At 37.4% G+C, this 13,113-nt stretch overlaps 1 protein-coding gene across 1 annotated transcript; it reads left to right on the top strand.

Annotated features, from left to right (window-relative positions):
* The first annotated feature begins 7,595 nt into the window (after window positions 1-7,595).
* On the top strand, window positions 7,596-12,654 carry cldn15la (claudin 15-like a). The gene is made up of 5 exons (XM_084411576.1): window positions 7,596-7,942; window positions 9,071-9,235; window positions 9,351-9,432; window positions 10,082-10,195; window positions 11,773-12,654. The coding sequence occupies exons 1-5, from the start codon at window positions 7,726-7,728 to the stop codon at window positions 11,852-11,854; spliced, it is 660 nt and encodes a 219-aa protein (XP_084267702.1). The 5' UTR covers window positions 7,596-7,725; the 3' UTR covers window positions 11,855-12,654.
* Window positions 12,655-13,113: the final 459 nt, after the last annotated feature.

The raw sequence follows: 13,113 nt of genomic DNA, 5'->3' as shown, positions 1-13,113 counted from the left end.
CATGCTGTCCAGGGGTAAAGTCTCCTCAGAAGAAGAGTGGACGCTCCATCCCCAGACGGTTCAAATGATATGGAGTGTCTTCGGGAAGGCAGAGGTTGACCTCTTCGTTTCAAAAGACAACTCTCACTGCCAACTTTATTTTTCAAAGGACAGTGACTCGCTGGCCCACGAATGGCAAAACCGTCCCCTTTACACATTTCTCCCGGACGCGCTGCTCCCTCAGGTCATCAGACGGATCAGGGAGAACAGATGCACAGTCCTTCTGGTGGCCCCCCTCTGGTGAAACCAACCGTGGTTCCCGGAGTTGACACAGCTGCTCTCAGCAGCTCCGTGGTCAATTCCTTTGAGGAAGGACCTCCTTTCCCAAGACCCGACGTCCTGTGACATCCCATAGGTTCTGTCTTTTCTTCAAGAGCTATTGAATAAGGGCCGTACCCCTTCCACGCTCAAAGTCTATGTGGCGGCCATTGCAGCTTTCCACGCTCCAGTGGCCGGCCGGTTGGTGGGCAAGAACAACCTGGTTGTTCATTTTCTGAAGGGGTCCAAGAGGCCAAACCTGCCTCGCCCCCCTCATGGTTCCCACATGGGACTTGTCCACAGTCCTCAGGGCCCTCCTTTCGAGCCACTCCACCTGGCCGACTAATGACCCTTTTCGCTGAAGACCACCCTCCTGCTAGTCCTAGCATTGGTCAAGCGAGTGGGTGACTTGCAGGCTCTCTCTGTGAGCCCCTCCTGCCTTGAGTTCGGGCCTAATGACTGTAAGATTGTCCTCAAACCAAGGCATGGCTATGTGCCCAAAGTGCTCTCGACTTTCGAGCACTGGTTATTTCTCTCTCTGCTTTTCCCCCAGCTGCGGATGGCCAGGAGTCTAATTTACTCTGCCCTGTTTGGGCTTTAAGAGTATATATTGAGCGCTCGGCCCTTCTTAGGCAGTCAGAGCAGCTTTTTGTGTGCTTCGGCGGCCACACCAAAGGTCATCCGGTCACAAAGCAGAGGCTATCCCACTGGATAGTAAACGCAATTGCTTTAGCTTACACTTATATGGCCCTGCAATGCCCCATCAGATTTAAAGATATAAACATTTAAATGAAATGAAAACGGTGTTTAAGGGTTAGTTCACCAAAAAATTCTGTCAGTAATTACTCACCCTCATGTTATTCCAACCCCGTAAGACTTCCGTTCATCTTCAGAACACAAATTAAGATATTTTTGATGAAATCTGAGAGCTGGCTCATATGGCTCATGCGTCATATCATTACGCCTGCTGCACCCATGGTACGGCAGCAAAGTTTCTTGATTATTACGCAGGAATGAGAGTATAGTCGGTCTTAGTACACGATGTAACTACAGGAGAGTCAAGTTTTAAATAGGAAAAATATCGAAACTCTTTGGTCATTTTTTTGAGAGAGATGCTAATGGTCCTGTCCGATTCAATGATCTATGCTAAGCTATGCTAAAAGTGGTACCGCCAGACCCGGAGTTCGGCTGAATGGATTCGAAAACGGTAAAACTCAACTGTTTAACTCTGGGGGAGTTGTAAAATGAGCCTATTTCCAAAATAAGTGGAGTATCCCTTTAAGATTGAGCCACTGTAGTCACTTGGACTATTTTAACGATGTCTTTACTAACTTTCTGGGCCGGTAGAATGAAATTGCCTAGAAGACTATGGAGGAGTGAGCCAGCTTTCATATTTCAGCAAAATATCTTAATTTGTGTTCTGAAGATGAACGGAAGTCTTAAGGGGTTGGAACAACATGAGGGTGTATAATTACTGACAGAATATTCATTTTTGGGTGAACTAACCTTAAATATAAGTAGTGTGGGGGTGCCAAACTAGCACTGTGGTCCAGTCTGTCGTCCAGTCTCTTCATGCCCCGTCTGTAAAGTGAACAGACTGACTGATGTTACTAATGGTGATTTATTATTTCATAAACATTTAATAATAACAGTGTGGCTACTCCATAAATGTTAACCCTTAAGTTATTTAGGCTGTGCTTTGAGTACTATAAATATTAAACCACACAAGATTAAAATGTAGCTTACAAATGTTATACAATGGAAAGGTTCCATAACACATTAAAGGATTAGCTACCTGAAAATGAAACCTTCCATCATTGAGGGGAAAATAACATAATGTGCATCAAAATTCTGTACCTGCTAAACTTTTCTAATTTGTACTAATTTGCCATAGTATCTATGGAAGTAGGAATATAATACTTTCATTGTATGACAATAGCAGCATTGAGAAAGGTCTTCTGAAGCTATTATAATAAAATTATAAAAATGTATAAACCAGGGCTTGGCATTAACCCTGGTCTTGTACTTGTCCTTTGGACAAATAAATCGTTGGTAACACTTTATATTAACTGCATGCTATTAATCAATTGTTAAGCATTACTAAACAGTTAATTCATCATTTATAAACCATTAATAGACATTAATAAGCAGTTTATAAATACAGCTATAAATGCTTTATTCTTGATTTATAAGCATATCTATAATATGTTTAATAATTGTATTTTCATACTTTATTAATGATCAATTTATCATTTCTAAATGAAGTATTGCATTATTTACAAACCAGTTACATTATTTACCATTATTTACAAACTAGGTCTTGTCATTGATTATTAAGATCAGTTAGAAAGTGTAAGTAAATGTCGTAAATGCAGGTAGTTATAAAGCATTTAGTAGTGGTCAGTTAACTATGTTTGTGATGAGCTCACAAAAATAGTTCACTGACCACTACTAAATGCTTTATAACTACCTGAATTAACCCTGAATTACAGTAGAAATACATGTTAATAAAGCATTTATTAACACACTAAGTAACTATTATTATATATCTGAATAATAATATGTGTTTAAACAGTTTTTTTTTACATTAATAAAGTATGAAAATACAATTATTAAACATTATAGATATGCTTATAAATCAAGAACAAATCATTTATAACTGTATTTATAAACTGCTTATTAATGTCTATTAATGCTTTATAAATGACGAATTAACTGTTTACTAATGCTTAACTACTGATTAATAGCGTGCAGTTATTATAAAGTGTTACCAAATCGTTCATTCACTTGTAAAAAAAAAAAAGTAGCTTGTCCAGGAATATATACATTTTTTGAAGTAAGGTTATTCATCTGTGTGTAACGTATGTGTGTGTGTGCGGCTGTATGCTTAAATTAAAAGAGCACATTAATATAAAACGGTGATTCAACTTGAAACTTACGTTAAGCGTTTGCGTGACATTCATGTTAATACTAGGCATAAATGCCATTATAAAAACCCCAATTTGCCCTCCAGGTGGGCATTCCGTCACGTGAATTAAAAAAGTGCTAAAAGAAGCACTTAGAAGGTTGTGGTTTAAAAATAAACATTCTGACATTAGAGGGTTGTGGTTTAAAAATAAACATTCTGACATTAGAGGGTTGTGGTTTAAAAATAAACATTCTGACATTAGAGGGTTGTGGTTTAAAAAGAAACATTCTGACATTAGAGGGTTGTGGTTTAAAAAATAAACATTCTGACATTAGAGGGTTGTGGTTTAAAAAATAAACATTCTAACATAAACACTCTGTCATCTAAACATTAAGTCAGCTACACTGTTTACTTCTGAATATTATATTTTATTCACGGCCATCATTTGTAGTAGCCTATAAGGTAAATATATCGGTAAAAGAAGCACACATTGACTTTTGCCGCTCTAGCCACTGGCCACTCCCCCTCTCACACTGACACTGAGTGAGCACAGCGCAGGACCAGAGACAGAGAGGGTAGAAGAAAGCAGCGGAGCTTAAGTAGCGTTTTCTCTGAGTTCACAGTGTAGTCTGCTCCCTGAATCGTCACGCTTATTTATTTGTGGATGTTAACTGAATCTGTAAGTAAGCTACACTGTTTATTTCTGAATATTATATTTTATTCTGGTGTGCTTAACGTTATCGCTACTGTGTAATAGTAGCTTATGCTATTCACCAACTAAACATATCCTATTCAATGCGCTCACAGTCTCTTTCACGGCCATCCTTTGTAGTAGCTTATTCACAAACTGTTTGCTCAAGCTAGCGTTTTCTCAGAGTTCACTGTGTAGCCTGCTCCTTCAATCGTGTAGTTCAATTTTCCATATTTATTGCATATCATTATGTCAGTATCAGTATTTGCTTTCTACCATGCATAAATAAAAATGTCACTGAACTTTTGCTGTGTAATTGTAACAATGAGCACTCAAACACACCGAACCAACAATTACTAAAAACACACACAAAAACTGATTTTGCACGGGCATTTTGCACTAGTCTATCTATAAATTACAGGAAGGTCTGTCTGTCTGTCTGTCTGTTAACAACATAGCTCTCAAACCGTTAGTCCAATGGATTTCAAACTTGACAGTTTTCTTGCTATGGGCAGGAGTAAGTGCAGTGTCAAGTTTGACGTTGTTTGGATTAGAAATGCAAAAGATATTGTTAAATATATCGGTAAAAGAAGGTAACTGTTTAAAAATAAACATTCTGACATAAACACTCTGTCAGCTACACTGTTTACTTCTGAATACTGTATTTTATTCACAGCTTTTCTCGGAGTTCACTGTGTAGCCTGCTCCCTAAATTGTGTAGTTAAATTTTCCTTGGTGCTTTCTACCATGCACAAATAAAAATGTCACTGAACTTTTGCTGTGTAATTGTAACAATGAGCACTCAAACACACCAAACCAACAATTATTAAAAACAATCACAAGAACTGATTTTGCACGGGCACTTTGCCATCATTTGTAGTAACCTATTCACACACTGTTGCTCAAGTGTAGCGTTTTCTCTGAGTTCACTGTGTAGCCTGCTTCCTGAATCGTTGCACTTATTCATTTGTGGATGTTAACTGAATCTGTAAGTCAGCTATACTGTTTACTTCTGAATATTATATTTCATTCTGGTGCGCTTAACGTTATCGCTACTGTTAACCAACAAAACATATCATATTCAATGCATTCACAATCTCTTTCACGGGCATAATTTTTAGTAGCCTATTCACAAACTGTTTTTGCTCAAGCGTAGCGTTTTCTCTGAGTTCACTGTGTAGCCTGCTCCCTGCATCGTGTAGTTCAATTTTCCACATTTATTTTATGTCATTATTTCAGGATCAGTATTTGCTTTCTACCATCCACAAATAAAAATGTCACTGAACTTTTGCTGTGTAATTGTAACAATGAGCACTCAAACACACCAAAACAACAATTACTAAAAACACTCACAAAAACTGATTTTGCACAGGCATTTTGCACTAGTTAATATTAATTTATTAATAGGCTATATAAGTGCTGGTTTATTGGGGTGGTGTTATAAACTACTGTGATGTTTAAAATGTTCATATGGATATATATAGTCATATTATACAAATCTAGTGATTGTAAACTAATGTTAAGAAGCGCACATTTGTTAACAAGTGTACTTAACATTATGAATGTTCAGCAAACAACATGTAATTTTACTCTCTTTTAGGGTGACTTTTAACATCTGTCCGGGGACTGCAGATGAAAAATAGCCTTCTGGCTAACTCTGGCATATTGGCAGAAATGTTTATTAATATGCACTGTCCCTGTAATAATAAATAAATAAATAAATAAAAATAAATAAATAAATAAATGTTCCCAGAACGTTTTATGATAGCCTAAATATAACATTCAGAAAATACGAATAACATTATAAGGACGTTCTGAGAATGTTGTTCTAAGAACGTTTTCTATCAACGTTATGAAAACGTTCATCAATCCCAAATAAAGTCATAAAGATGTTCCAAGAACCTTGTTCTAAGAACTTTTTCTATCAACGTTATGAGAACTTTCATCAATCACAAATACCGTCATAAAGACGTTCCAAGAACGTTGTTCTAAGAACGTTTTCTACCAACGTTACAAGAACGTTATTTTATTAACTAAAACATTATTTTAATAACGTTTTGTACTAACATTTACACAAGTTTTAAAGAACGTTAGTGAATGTTCTGGGAATGTTCCCTGTTAGCTGGGATAACAATGTAATCATGTGTGTTGCCCAGTTGCCCCTTAAAGCAATAGCTCAGTGGTCTCTGTGTTATGTTCAATTGCTTAAAAGCTTTTACATTTTTATTTATTTTATTTTCTGGCAATTATAGAATGCTCATTTACATATGACACAGTTCCACTACCTGCTAATAGCCTTTTATGAGGACATGATAATAGATATCTGTATGACAAAATAAAAACTAAGACTATTATCTTCCAATAGATAGTGAGGTAGAGAGTGAAAAAATGATGGGTTGGCAATGAGAAAAAGAGGGAGAGAAAAACAAAGAAACTCTGAAGTCATCTGTTTATTGAGAGAGCTTGGACTTTGAGCTCTGAAGATAATCAACCATTAACTGGCAAGCCATAAAACCATGAAGATATATGACCCAAATATGGTCCTAACTGTTGAAAACAGGTTACAGTGAAACCAAAGAGAGAGACATCATTTTAATTTATATTTATGAATATGCTTTTTTATTCACAGCATCAACTACCATTAATAAAAAGGGAAACTGACAAATTCGTTTTTTAAAAGAGTTACCACAAACTTACTTATTAATAAATCCTTTAAGTGTAATCCTGAAGCTAATTCCTGTTGTAAATTAAGTTCTCTCACTTACTGTGTGTACTGACACACTGATGTACACTGGGGAGCATTTGTATAACTGACACCCTTTGTATTGCTCATCAATATTACATAGAGAAGACCATTAATATTGTGTCCCAGCAAAACCATCCGGAAAGCAGTCCATGAAATGTGGATCAATGAGACAATATTTTCCAATATTTTCAATATTGTCTGAACTGATATGGTATCAATTTGGAATGTTTTTCGGTATGAAACAAACTCTGCGTCCTACATAAGTACGTCCTGGCAACTTTTGTCATCATGTCATGTAGAAGGGGATTATCCAGTCAGCTATCCCATCCATAAAGGGATTTATTTTTTTTCAGTTCCCTCAGTCACTGGCAATGACATTTCAGTTTCTCTTTTGATCTATTACCATTCGCACTATGCTCACAATAATTATGCAATACAATACAATACCACTAGCACCAGTATTACACTGATATGAGATTTCTCTGATTTAATTTTTTTTTATATTAAACACATATTGGTACATGCTGTTAGTGGATCTTTTTATAGTTTTCCACTGAATCGGTAACTGAGTGTAAAGTTTAGTGTGTTATCCTGGCGATGGACTTTCCCGAGACGCAGGGATAGTCCCAGCATCCGCGATCATACATAGGACAATCAGTTAGGAAAATGGATTGATGGATAAATAATTTGGTGACTAAAAGAGCCAGTCACACTCTCAGATTGTCGTAGGCTCTATTTTTATGCAATATTTATTACATTAGTTTTGATATAATCACAGAAAGAGACTACAATCATATGATAACTATATATGGTAATGGTGTGACCAGAGTAAATGTGTGTCTCACTATATGAAACGATCACACCCATCATCAACAGTCATCATTGTCATTAGCTGAGTGGGTTCTTGGGTGTGGCAATGGCTTTATGACCCTCCACAAAGGTTGAAGTCCTGCTGCTCAACGGAAGAAAAATTCAAACGTGGTTATCTGGAGTAGAGAAAGGTTCACAGGACTATTCTAGCACATTATTCTAGCCTATTCTATCCATCTTCTATTACACTCACTTTGTGTGCGAAGGGTAAAAATGTCGACAGCATTAGAGGTGACTGGATTCTTCATGTGTTTGGTCGGCTGGGTGGTTACTGGCCTTGCTGTGGCTAATGACTACTGGAAGATATCTAGTGTTCAAGGCACCGTAATCGTTTCAAACCGCCTCTATGAGAACCTATGGCATGCCTGCGGCGAGGACAGCACTGGAAAGGCCAACTGCCAAGACTTTCAATCCATGTTAGCCTTGCCAGGTAGGAACCAATTTAAAATGAAACCAGGTTATTAGGCTTGCTCTGTAATATCAGCACACCTTAAGAGTAATTAATTCCTATCATGAATATAAACGTATACAAGACTGTTTTAGAATCTTGCATTGGATTTTTGAGGAACTATACTTGGACCTGGAACTTGGTAAAACTCTTTCTCCATTTTCAATCTCTGGCAGCCATTTTGTGTTGTAACAATATGGAGAACCGCCTACATCCACTTTTATCTCTTGATTTAATTTTTCAAGTATTACTGGCTTTTATTAAATCATAAACATATACACTAGTAATCGAAGAAACAGAGCTTTTTGAGACTCCGAAACAATTGAAACAATTGCTTTGCAAAATGATTTAATCTTAAAAATAATGGTTCTGCGAAGAACATTGTATATCAATGGAACTATTATAATCCGCAAATGCTTCTTTACTGTGGACAATTTTTCTTTGGATTTTTAAAATGTTCTTCACACTATAATTTTTTATTTATTTTAAGATCTGTACACTGAAAGGTTCTTTGTGGAACCAAAAATGGTTCTTCTATGAGATTGCTGCTAAAACCTCCTTTTGGAATCTTTATTTTCTAAGTGTTTTGAAGCACTCTAACACATACAAACTGTTTTTGTCATTAAAACTTAATCTATATTAATAAAACTGACGCAAGATCAGTTAAAACCATATTATACACTAGTTCATGCATGGGTTTACCAGTTCAATGCCCCTAGCGGCAGAACCACTGAAACTGTAAAACGTTTTGAAACAGTGTATGATGTTTGCTGTAGGCTACATAGGCCAGTTTGATGCGCGCTTTGAAGCACTGATTCGAAACAAAAGATTCAAAAAAGTTTAGAAGCTTCATGATGCAGTGTTAATGAAAGCACCTATCACTACCATAGATCAATGATGCCAATCATAACAAAGACCACTATAATGATTAATGATAACCTTTTATATGCATAATTTTATAAACACTTTACCAAATTTTAGATACAATGAAAGTCTGACCTATATTGTAACGGTAAACCTGCACACACCAAAGTTACAATAGCCTATAAAAGAAGACTAAACTCTAAACTCAAAAATCAAAGACTAAACTCTTTTTTTTCTTGTTTTCAGTTCATATTCAAGCATGTCGAGCATTAACGATCATCGCCCTGATCATGGGGCTGGTCGGTATAATTTTATCTACCATGGGGCTGAAGTGCATTAAGTTTGGGTCAAAAACAGATGAGGCAAAAGGCAAGACTATGGTCATTGGCGGCATTATCTTCGTCCTTGCAGGTAAACAGAAATACATTGTCCATATGAATATGCAGTTTCTATTACTATTTAGTTGTCTGCATGTTTCCACCTATTTAGCATCTATAATAATTGAGAAATATTTATTTCTCCATAGGTCTTTGCACTATGGTGGCTGTATCTTGGTATGCTGCACGGATTGTTCAAGAATTCAATGACCCGTTCTATGGAGGCGTCAGGTGAGAAGACTCACATTCACACACATTCTTAAATGCACACACAATTACTTATCTAAATGGGGACATTCCATAGACTTCTGTTTTCATACAGCTAATTACTATAGCCTAACTCTAATCTACATTCTAACCGTAACACTTACAGAAAACGTTCTGCATTTCTACAATTGACCCTCTATGACCCTCTAAACGAGGGGTATCCAATTCTGCTCCTGGAGTTCAGCTGTAACTCCAATTTAACTCACCTGAACCAGCTAATCAATGTCTTACTTGGCATAGTAGAATCCTCTAGGCAGGTGTGTTGAGGCGAGTTGGAGCTAAACTCTCTAGGACAGTGGCCCTCCAGGACCGAGTTTGGATACTCCTGCTCTTGGGTAATGGTGTCAAATTCCGCTCCTGAAGGGCCACTGTCCTGCAGAGTTTAGCTCCAACCCTTATAAAACACATCTGACTCCCCACTGAATCACCAGACCAAGAAATCAACAGAAACATAGATGGCAACTCATTATATATCAAGTACATTGTGTTTTACAAAATAGGACATCCTCAAACGGAGTAGGTCTATTGTCAGGTTTAGCACACTTTCGGATACAAATTTGTTCCAGATATATTAAGTAGCCACATACACCTAACTATCTGCCTTTGTTTGCAGATTTGAGCTGGGTACTGGTCTCTATATAGGTTGGGCTGGTGCAGCGCTGTGTATCCTGGGTGGTGCATTCCAGTGCAGTGCCTATAAAAGAGCCTCTCAAGCGAAAGACAAAGGGTAAATATCACACATAAGACAATTCTCTACACTGTAAAAAAACATTAACTAGAAAAATTAGTTAACTGGTTAACTTTAAGTTACCTTACCATATACGGTGGAAACCCTGTGAATGGTTTAACATCACATTATCTGTAATTTTACTGTAAAATACTGTCAAACATATGGAATTTTTATGCAAAGAAAAATGTACTTGGTTACTGACGTAACCTCGGTTCCCTGAGATAACTGCAATGAGTACTGTGTCGCTAGATGCAATGGGATTTCTTTTTCTTTTTATGATTACTGAAGATTATAGAATAACGCAATAAAACTGCAGGAACCAATGGCTGAGCAGCGGAGCTGCACGAACCTATGGAGAGAAAGCCTGCCATTCTGCCATAGGGAATCAGGTTAATTTGACTGAGTCGTGCAGCGTGAAAGCATGGCCAGTGACGCAGTACTCGTACCAGTTATCTCAGGGAACCAAGGTTACGTTAGTAACTGAGTACGTTCCCTTTGGATACGGTTCACTCGTACTGCATCGCTAGATTCAATGGAAACCCTGTCCAATCGTGCCGTGCTTAGAACTACAAAACGACAATCATTCTGGGGCCCTGGCCCAGGACGTATGAATAAGGGCCCAAGGGTGCCAAGGCTAAGATAGGGTAATATAAAGCCCAACAACATGGGACTCGCATGGGGGGTTCTAGCGGGTTGAGCTCACATAGAGGTCAATGGCCAGCTTACACAGACAGTACTTGTGCTTCCAAGGGACATCCAGGTTATAGAATCTGGTGAATGTGGACGGCGAGGACCAGCCAGCCGCCGCACAAATGTCGCCAATAGACACTCCGCTGGACCATACCAGGATGAGGCCATGCCTCTGGTGGAGTGTGCTTTAACTCCAGTTGGGCACTATAGGCCCATCGAAGCGTAGGCCAACGCAATCGCATCCACTATCCAGTGGGACAGTCTTTCCTTCGTGACCGGATGACCTTTGGTGCAGCCACCGAAGCACGCAAAGAGCTCCTCAGACTGCCTAAACTGCCTAGAGGCGTCTTGTGACGGGGTTCTAACCTCAGAAATAGTGTTCACGACTCTCAAGAGGTCAGAGGCGAAGGGCCCACAACAGGGCTGCTGAGTGCAGCTGTGTCAACTCTGGGAACCACGGTTGTCTGTCCTCCCTGATCCGTCTGATGACCTGAGGGAGCAGTGCGACTGGAGGGGAGGCGTGTTGGGGAAGGCTGGGCCATTTGTGGGCCAGTAATAGTCTATGTAATAGTCTATTTAGTAAATGTCTATACATGAGTATTGACCGTGCTATGAACAGGCATCTTATGATAAACCTGCCACTAGTATTTTTGTGGTGGATATTATACATTGTAATGTAAAAATGCAGATTTTGCTTAGTAGGTATATTATAAAGTATAAAGTAGGTATATTAACATTATATCACGTAATGAAATATACGGTTATACTTAATAAACAGGCATTCTGTAAAACTGGAAACATTGTCATAGTATTTTTTACTCCTTATATTTCTAATCTTGCTGTTTTTTGAACTTTTGATAATGTTTTTTTTCTCTTTTTAACAGGGCATACTACCCAGGTGGAAAGCCAAAGACAATCTATACTCCCGCTTCATCTACTGCAGAGACGTCAAAAGCTTTCGTTTGAGACACCCATATTACCCACCCATATTAACAAGGCTGAACTTTTGTTACGTCGTTTTACTCAATTATGTTTTTGCTACTTTTTTTGTTGTTGTCATTTTAGGACTAAATCATGACAAATGTAAAGATCACTTAAATTGTCATGAATGCTGACCTTCAGGAATAAAATATGTTCTGTGAATTAAGATATCTAGATATTGGTAACACTTTACAATAAGGTTTGTTAGTGAACATTAGTTAACTACTGTACATTAGTTAACATGAACTAATAATGAACTGCATGTATAGAGCATTTATTAATCTTTGTTAATGTTAATTTCAACATTTACTAATACTTCATTAAAATCTTGTTAACATTAGTTAATGCACTGTTAACTAACAATTAACAGCTGTTTTTTTATTATTAACTAATGTTAACAAAGATTAACCAACACAGTAACAAATGCTCATGGTTAGTTCATGTTAGTTAATACATTAACTAATTTAAACTAATGAACCTTATTGTAAAGTGTTATCTAGATGTTTTGCCATGGTGTTTAGACTTGTGTTTTTATGTATGGGGAGACTGGGGAAAGATTTTTACTGCAGAGAATATTTCTCCTCGTAGGTTCATTTTTGAAATGTAATTTCTCTATGGGAACTTATATTACACATTGGCTACAGAAACACTTTGTAACATTTATACTGTTATTACCCTAGGAAACAAACACACGTGATCACATGATAGCTGGCAGGGCATGTTGTCACATTGTATTTGGTATTTGGGACCGGCTGTTTAAATAAAACAATAATGACTTCTACATTATCATAATGTATCCCACATGTGTTCATAAAAATATGGTGAAATTGGACATGTAATTAGGAGAATGTCAGATTTCACAAATTGATATAATACATATAAAATATGATTTGTAATAAAACATTTAATAAAATATATAAAATCATATAGTTACTGAGAAATAGCCTTTGAGACAACTTCCTAATGTAACAACTAGCCCTTCTCCTCTTAACATGCTTAGTTTGAGTAGAGACCGTCCAATGCCCAATTTACTACACAATATGTCAAAATTGAAATGTGAATAAATAATTTTTTAACTGACAATTTTATGGTTCTGATTTCTGAAAATTAATGGATAAATGTTGCCAATTACCACATCACATTAGCCTGGCTAACGTCAGACCTTGTCTCATTGAACCACATGTTCATTTTCTCGTATTTGAGGCGTGGTTTACGAATGCCCACAGCCGTTTATTGGGTGCTAC

Source organism: Rutilus rutilus, assembly GCF_951802725.1.
Source record: "Rutilus rutilus genome assembly, chromosome: 6".
Lineage (NCBI taxonomy): Eukaryota > Metazoa > Chordata > Actinopteri > Cypriniformes > Leuciscidae > Rutilus > Rutilus rutilus.
Note: the sequence above shows the minus strand (reverse complement) of the source record. Positions and strands in the feature narration are given on the sequence as shown.

What these genes read in the sequence shown, in the direction of transcription:
- cldn15la (XM_084411576.1), top strand. Translation starts at nt 7,726, where the DNA reads ATGTCGACAGCATTAGAGGTGACTGGATTCTTCATGTGTTTGGTCGGC. An exon ending in ATCCATGTTAGCCTTGCCAG is followed by an intron (nt 7,943 to 9,070) that starts GTAGGAACCAAT and finishes TCTTGTTTTCAG; the next exon opens with TTCATATTCAAGCATGTCGA. An exon ending in TCTCAAGCGAAAGACAAAGG is followed by an intron (nt 10,196 to 11,772) that starts GTAAATATCACA and finishes TCTTTTTAACAG; the next exon opens with GGCATACTACCCAGGTGGAA.